Below are 10,000 nucleotides of genomic sequence, written 5' to 3' on the forward strand. Positions count from 1 at the left end.
ACCGAAATCTCCAAAACATTTGGTAATGATTAAGATTAAATAACATGTTTTAAATCAGCAATAAAATATAACAATACAGGAATCATAAATGTTATTTATTTACCTCATATTACGTTAAAAAAGCTATTTTCCTGGCTTGTATAGCTAATGCGCATGCGCGACATCGAGTTGATTGACAGGTTATGTCTGTATCTAAAAAGTGATTGGCTCTTTTAGCTATAAGGCGGAACTTCCTTTCAACATCCGTTGACCGTTGGGCGTTCCATTTTCTCCCATTAATTGTAACAGAAGTGGCCCGAGTCTGCTAAATAAACTCTGGCTTTATTCTCTCGAGTCCAGCCAGACCTGCAGGAACTGTCAATCAGAATCTATTCATTCTATGCATTTATTCCTCACACACACACACACACATATATATATATGTATATATATAGCGCTGAGAAAATTAGCAGGCATCACGTGACCGCAATAATTTACACCTGAATAATGACACTGATAAACTTTTAGACACAATGAAGTGAAAATAAACACTCATTAGACTCATGCTACCCGAGCAGAGCCAGGTCGGCGTGCTATTGGTCAGTGTGGCTGCAGAGCTCCGCCCACACCCTAAACGCGGATGTGAAGCGTTGAGAGAATCAAAGCAGCCAGAAGATCCGGATCCACACTGAGAAATATCCGCTTGAGCTCGGAGTTTACACCGAATACGCGTGTGAATAATGCGTGAAGCCGATATCATCTCCGGAGACTCCAGATCCACCGAAAGAGTGAGTAAAATCTGCACGAAAACAATATAACGCGGTTTGTTTACCCTGATTGACAGCTTAGCTCCTCCCACGTGTGCTCGCAGAACAGCTCATCATTACAGACACTGACATACTGTTTTAAATGTCATGTGGATCAGCGGTTAATGATGCTGATTGTCATTTACTTGTCATATGTTTACTGTCCCTGTTTTAGTATTACATGTTGTTGTTTTAAATGTTCTGTAATGTAAACAACACGTTTAAAGAATGCAGAGTAATTGTGACAGACTTGTGAGACGAGAGGAACATTCAAGGAACAGGTTTATAACGGCTGAATGTAGCAAGTCCAACCCTATACCAGGATGTTGACGTCCTGAGACCGAGGTCGTTCATTGGTTAAACAGAATCAAGCTCCGCCTCCTCATGTGTTAGCCACACCTGAGACAGGTTTTTAACTTCTTTTTCTTGGTGTTATTGAGTGAAAATCCTTTATTGAAAATGTTTTTATACTACATAAAAAAATTAATTGTTGTTTGGAAGACATTTTTATGGGTCCGAATCCATTACATTAATTAATAAATAAATAAATAAAAATAATAAAAAATTCACACAAGGAACAAATCTACTATAATGAACCTGTTTTCAATTTCTGAGTTTGTTGTGTGAGTTTTTATTTTTTTATTATTTCTTCTGCAACTTAAAGTATGAATGTTGGCATGAGTAGTGCAGAATAATATATTTGTATTATCATTTGCCTGTATTTCTTAAATAAAAAATCAAATAGTTATATTTCTGATTTTATTATTATATATTGTATTTAAATTTGTTTCTTAAAAAGTAAGCAGTGACATTTTTGTTTTTAAATATGATTAATATTTGAAAAACATTTGTCCTCAAAATCAGTCATGTGGTGTAACCAACATGCAGGAACCATTTGTTTTTGTTGTTGTTGTTATTGTTGTTGTTGTTGTTGTGAAGTGACAAACAAATCAAAAGAGAAAATAAACTTTTAGACCTTCATGACTGTGTGAAGTTTATAAATACATCAGACATTTATAGAACAGCGCATTCTGTTCAACTCTAAAAAAAATGTAATGATGTTTTTAAAAATATATTTATTTTTAACCTTAAAAAAAATCTCCAATGTGCAAAAAAAGTATTTAAATACCTTTTAACTTGTTGGTGACACCACATGACATTAATAAACTCATTAAATATTGATTTCACTTTTTGTGGGAAATGTTACATATGTGTTTTTTAAATGAACACTGTTACACTGTTACACAGTTACACAGATACACAGTTACACAGATACACAGTTACACTGTTACACAGATACACAGTTACACAGATACACTGTTACACAGATACACTGTTACACTGATACACTGATACACAGTTACACAGTTACACAGATACACAGTTACACTGTTACACAGATACACTGTTACACAGATACACTGTTACACTGATACACAGATACACTGTTACACTGTTACACTGTTACACTGATACACAGTTACACTGATACACAGTTACACTGTTACACAGATACACTGTTACACTGATACACAGTTACACTGTTACACTGATACACAGATACACTGTTACACTGATACACAGTTACACTGATACAGTTACACTGATACACAGATACACTGTTACACTGATACACAGTTACACTGTTACACTGATACACTGTTACACTGATACACTGTTACACTGATACACTGTTACACTGATACACAGATACACAGTTACACTGATACACTATTACACTGATACACAGATACACTGTTACACTGATACACAGATACACTGTTACACTGTTACACTGATACACAGTTACACTGTTACACTGATACACAGATACACTGTTACACTGTTACACAGATACACAGTTACACTGTTACACTGTTACACTGTTACACAGATACACTGTTACACTGATACACAGATACACTGTTACACTGATACACAGATACACTGTTACACTGATACACAGTTACACAGTTACACTGATACACTGTTACACAGTTACACTGTTACACTGATACACAGATACACTGTTACACTGTTACACAGATACACAGTTACACTGTTACACTGTTACACTGTTACACAGATACACTGTTACACTGATACACAGATACACAGTTACACTGTTACACTGATACACAGTTACACTGTTACACTGATACACAGATACACTGTTACACTGTTACACAGATACACAGTTACACTGTTACACTGTTACACAGATACACTGTTACACTGATACACTGTTACACTGATACACAGATACACTGTTACACTGATACACAGTTACACAGTTACACTGATACACTGTTACACAGATACACTGTTACACTGTTACACTGTTACACTGATACACTGTTACACTGTTACACTGATACACAGATACACTGATACACAGATATACTGATACACAGATACACAGATAAACTGATACACTGTTACACTGATACACAGATACACTGATACACTGTTACACTGATACACAGTTACACTGATACAGTTACACTGATACACAGATACACTGTTACACTGATACACAGTTACACTGTTACACTGATACACTGTTACACTGATACACTGTTACACTGATACACTGTTACACTGATACACAGATACACAGTTACACTGATACACTATTACACTGATACACAGATACACTGTTACACGGATACACAGATACACTGTTACACTGTTACACTGATACACAGTTACACTGTTACACTGATACACAGATACACTGTTACACTGTTACACAGATACACAGTTACACTGTTACACTGTTACACTGTTACACAGATACACTGTTACACTGATACACAGATACACTGTTACACTGATACACAGATACACTGTTACACTGATACACAGTTACACAGTTACACTGATACACTGTTACACAGTTACACTGTTACACTGATACACAGATACACTGTTACACTGTTACACAGATACACAGTTACACTGTTACACTGTTACACTGTTACACAGATACACTGTTACACTGATACACAGATACACAGTTACACTGTTACACTGATACACAGTTACACTGTTACACTGATACACAGATACACTGTTACACTGTTACACAGATACACAGTTACACTGTTACACTGTTACACAGATACACTGTTACACTGATACACTGTTACACTGATACACAGATACACTGTTACACTGATACACAGTTACACAGTTACACTGATACACTGTTACACAGATACACTGTTACACTGTTACACTGTTACACTGATACACTGTTACACTGTTACACTGATACACAGATACACTGATACACAGATATACTGATACACAGATACACAGATAAACTGATACACTGTTACACTGATACACAGATACACTGATACACTGTTACACTGATACACTGTTACACTGATACACAGATACACTGATACACTGATACACTGTTACACAGATACACTGATACACTGTTACACTGATACACAGATACACTGATACACTGTTACACTGATACACAGATACACTGATACACTGATACACAGATACACTGATACACTGTTACACTGATACACTGATACACTGTTACACTGATACACAGATACACAGATACACTGATACACTGTTACACTGATACACTGATACACTGATACACTGATACACTGATACACTGTTACACTGATACACAGATACACTGATACACTGTTACACTGATACACTGTTACACTGATACACAGATACACAGATACACTGATACTCTGTTACACTGATACACTGTTACACTGATACACAGATACACTGATACACTGATACACTGTTACACTGATACACTGTTACACTGATACACATATACACTGTTACACAGATACACTGATACACTGTTACACTGATACACTGTTACACTGATACACAGATACACTGATACACTGTTACACTGATACACTGATACACAGATACACTGATACACTGATACACTGTTACACTGATACACAGATACACTGATACACTGTTACACTGATACACAGATACACTGATACACTGTTACACTGATACACAGATACACTGATACACTGTTACACTGATACACAGATACACAGATACACTGTTACACTGATACACAGATACACAGATACACTGATACACAGTTACACTGATACACTGTTACACTGATACACTGTTACACTGATACACTGTTACACTGATACACTGTTACACTGATACACAGTTACACTGATACACTGTTACACTGATACACAGATACACAGATACACTGTTACACTGATACACAGTTACACTGATACACTGTTACACTGATACACAGTTACACTGATATACAGATACACTATTACACAGATACACAGTTACACTGATACACTGTTACACTGATACACAGTTACACTGTTACACAGATACACTGTTACACTGTTACACTGATACACAGTTACACTGATACACAGTTACACAGATACACTGTTACACAGATACACTTTCACACAGTTACACTGTTACACAGGTACACTGTTACACAGATACACAGTTACACTGTTACACTGATACACAGTTACATTGATACACAGTTACACTGATACACAGATACACAGTTACACTGATACACTGTTACACAGATACACTGTTACACTGATACACTGTTACACAGTTACACTGATACACTGTTACACAGATACACAGTTACACAGATACACTTACACTGATACACAGTTACACAGTTACACTGATACACTGTTACACAGTTACACAGTTACACTGTTACACAGATACACTGTTACACTTTTAAACTGTTAAACAGATACACAGTTACACTGTTACAAAGTTACACAGATACACTGTTACACAGTTACACTGATACACAGTTACACTGATACACAGTTACACAGTTACAAAGTTACACTGTTACACAGTTACACTGATACACTGTTACACAGATACACAGTTACACTGTTACACTGATACACTGTTACACTGATACACAGTTACACTGATACACTGTTACACAGATACACTGATACACTGTTACACAGTTACACAGATACAAAGTTACACATATACAAAGTTACACTGTTACACAGATACACAGTTACACTTATACACTGTTACACAGATACACAGTTACACAGATACACTGATACACAGTTACACTGATACACAGTTACACTGATACACAGTTACACAGATACACAGTTACACTATTACACTGTTACACAGATACACTGTTACACAGTTACACTGATACACTGTTACACAGATACACAGTTACACTGTTACACAGATACACTGTTACAGAGATACACTGTTACACAGATACACTGTTACACTGATACACAGATACACTGATACACAGTTACACTGATACACTGTTACACAGATACACTGTTACACTGATACACAGTTACACTGTTACACTGATACACTGTTACACTGATACACTGTTACACAGATACACAGTTACACAGATACACTTACACTGATACACAGTTACACAGATACACTGTTACACTGATACACTGTTACACAGTTACACATATACACTGTTACACAGTTACACTGTTACACAGATACACTGTTACACTTTTAAACTGTTAAACAGATACACAGTTACACTGTTACAAAGTTACACAGATACACTGTTACACAGTTACACTGATACACTGATACACAGTTACACTGATACACAGTTACACAGTTACAAAGTTACACTGTTACACAGTTACACTGATACACTGTTACACAGATACACAGTTACACTGTTATACTGATACACTGTTACACTGATACACAGTTACACTGATACACTGTTACACAGATACACTGTTACACAGTTACACAGATACAAAGTTACACTGTTACACAGATACACAGTTACACTGTTACACTGATACACTGTTACACAGATACACAGTTACACAGATACACTGTTACACTGATACACAGTTACACTGATACACTGTTACACAGATACACTGATACACTGTTACACAGTTACACAGATACAAAGTTACACATATACAAAGTTACACTGTTACACAGATACACAGTTACACTGTTACACTGATACACTGTTACACAGATACACAGTTACACAGATACACTGTTACACTGATACACAGTTACACTGATACACAGTTACACAGATACGCAGTTACACTGTTACACTCTTACACAGATACGCTGTTACACAGATACACAGATACACTGATACACTGTTACACTGATACACAGATACACTGATACACTGTTACACTGATACACTGATACACTGATACACAGATACACTGATACACTGTTACACTGATACACAGATACACTGATACACTGTTACACTGATACACTGTTACACTGATACACTGTTACACTGATACACAGATACACTGATACACTGTTACACTGATACACAGATACACAGATACACTGTTACACTGATACACAGATACACTGATACACAGATACACTGATACACTGTTACACTGATACACTGTTACACTGATACACAGATACACTGATACACTGTTACACTGATACACAGTTACACTGATACACTGTTACACTGATACACAGTTACACTGATACACTGTTACACTGATACACTGTTACACTGATACACAGATACACTGTTACACTGTTACACTGATACACAGTTACACTGATACACTGTTACACTGATACACTGTTACACAGATACACTGTTACACTAATATACAGATACACTATTACACAGATACACAGTTACACTGATACACTGTTACACTGATACACTGTTACACTGATACACAGTTACACTGATACACTGATACACTGATACACAGTTACACTGATACACAGTTACACAGTTACAAAGTTACACTGTTACACAGTTACACTGATACACTGTTACACAGATACACAGTTACACTGTTACACTGATACACTGATACACTGTTACACTGATACACAGTTACACTGATACACTGTTACACAGATACACTGATACACTGTTACACAGTTACACAGATACAAAGTTACACATATACAAAGTTACACTGTTACACAGATACACAGTTACACAGTTACACTTATACACAGTTACACAGATACACAGTTACACAGATACACTGTTACACAGATACACTGTTACACTGATACACAGTTACACTGATACACAGTTACACAGATACACAGTTACACTGTTACACTGTTACACAGATACACTGTTACACAGTTACACTGATACACTGTTACACAGATACACAGTTACACTGTTACACAGATACACTGTTACACTGATACACAGATACACTGATACACAGTTACACTGATACACTGTTACACTGTTACACAGATACACTGTTACACTGATATACAGATACACTATTACACAGATACACTGTTACACTGATACACTGTTACACTGATACACTGTTACACAGATACACTGTTACACAGATACACAGTTACACTGTTACACTGATACACTGTTACACTGATACACTGTTACACTGATACACTGTTACACAGATACACAGTTATACAGATACACTTACACTGATACACAGTTACACAGATACACTGTTACACTGATACACTGTTACACAGTTACACATATACACTGTTACACAGTTACACTGTTACACAGATACACTGTTACACTTTTAAACTGTTAAACAGATACACAGTTACACTGTTACAAAGTTACACAGATACACTGTTACACAGTTACACTGATACACTGATACACAGTTACACTGATACACAGTTACACAGTTACAAAGTTACACTGTTACACAGTTACACTGTTACACAGATACACAGTTACACTGTTACACTGTTACACTGATACACTGATACACTGATACACAGTTACACTGATACACTGTTACACAGATACACTGATACACTGTTACACAGATACAAAGTTACACATATACAAAGTTACACTGTTACACAGATACACAGTTACACTGTTACACTGATACACTGTTACACTGATACACTGTTACACAGATACACAGTTACACAGATACACTGATACACAGTTACACTGATACACAGTTACACAGATACGCAGTTACACTGTTACACTCTTACACAGATACGCTGTTACACAGTTACACAGTTACACTGATACACTGTTACACAGATACACAGTTACACTGTTACACAGATACACTGTTACAGAGATACACTGTTACACAGATACACTGATACACAGATACACTGATACACAGTTACACTGATACAGTTACACTGTTACACAGATACACTGTTACACTGATATACAGATACACTATTACACAGATACACAGTTACACAGATACACAGTTACACTGTTACACAGTTACACTGATACACTGTTACACAGATACAAAGTTACACTGTGACAGATACACTGTTACACAGATACACTGTTACACAAGTTACACTGTTACACTGTTACACAGATACACAGTTACACTGTTACACAGTTACACAGATACACTGATACACAGTTACACTGTTACACAGATACACTGTTACACTGTTACACTGTTACACAGATACACTGTTACACTGATACACTGTTACACTGATACACAGATACACTGTTACACAGATACACTTTTACACAGATACACTGTTACACTGATTCACAGATACACAGATACACTGTTACACAGTTACACTGTTACACTGTTACACAGTTACACAGATACACATTTACACTGATACACAGTTTCACAGTTACACAGATACACAGTTACACTGTTACACAGATACACAGTTACACAGATACACAGTTACACTGATACACAGTTACACTTTTACACTGTTACACTGTTACACAGATACACATTTACACTGATACACAGTTTCACAGATACACAGTTACACTGTTACACAGATACACTGTTACACTGATATACAGATACACTGTTACACTTTTACACTGTTACACTGATAAACAGTTACACTGATAAACATTTACACTGTTACACTGTTACACAGATACACTGTTACACAGATACACTGTTACACAGTTACACAGATACACATTTACACTGATACACAGTTTCACAGTTACACAGATACACAGTTACACTGTTACACAGATACACAGTTACACAGATACACAGTTACACTGATACACAGATACACTGTTACACTTTTACACTGTTACACTGATAAACAGTTACACTGTTACACAGATACACAGTTACACTTTTACACAGATACACTGTTACACTTTTACACTGTTACACTGATAA

At 36.2% G+C, this 10,000-nt stretch overlaps 1 protein-coding gene across 1 annotated transcript in view; it reads left to right on the plus strand.

Annotated features, from left to right (window-relative positions):
* The first annotated feature begins 620 nt into the window (after nucleotides 1-620).
* LOC127642126 (cyclic AMP-responsive element-binding protein 3-like protein 4) overlaps nucleotides 621-10,000 on the plus strand; it is a 19,727-nt gene continuing 10,347 nt past the window's right edge. Inside the window, exon 1 of the mRNA XM_052124839.1 lies at nucleotides 621-767. Within this exon, the coding sequence (XP_051980799.1) occupies nucleotides 720-767 (48 nt within the window). The 5' untranslated portion in view covers nucleotides 621-719. The remainder of the gene's footprint in view (nucleotides 768-10,000) is intronic.

The sequence above is a fragment of the Xyrauchen texanus genome, unplaced genomic scaffold, assembly GCF_025860055.1.
Source record: "Xyrauchen texanus isolate HMW12.3.18 unplaced genomic scaffold, RBS_HiC_50CHRs HiC_scaffold_391, whole genome shotgun sequence".
Classification (NCBI taxonomy): Eukaryota; Metazoa; Chordata; class Actinopteri; order Cypriniformes; family Catostomidae; genus Xyrauchen; species Xyrauchen texanus.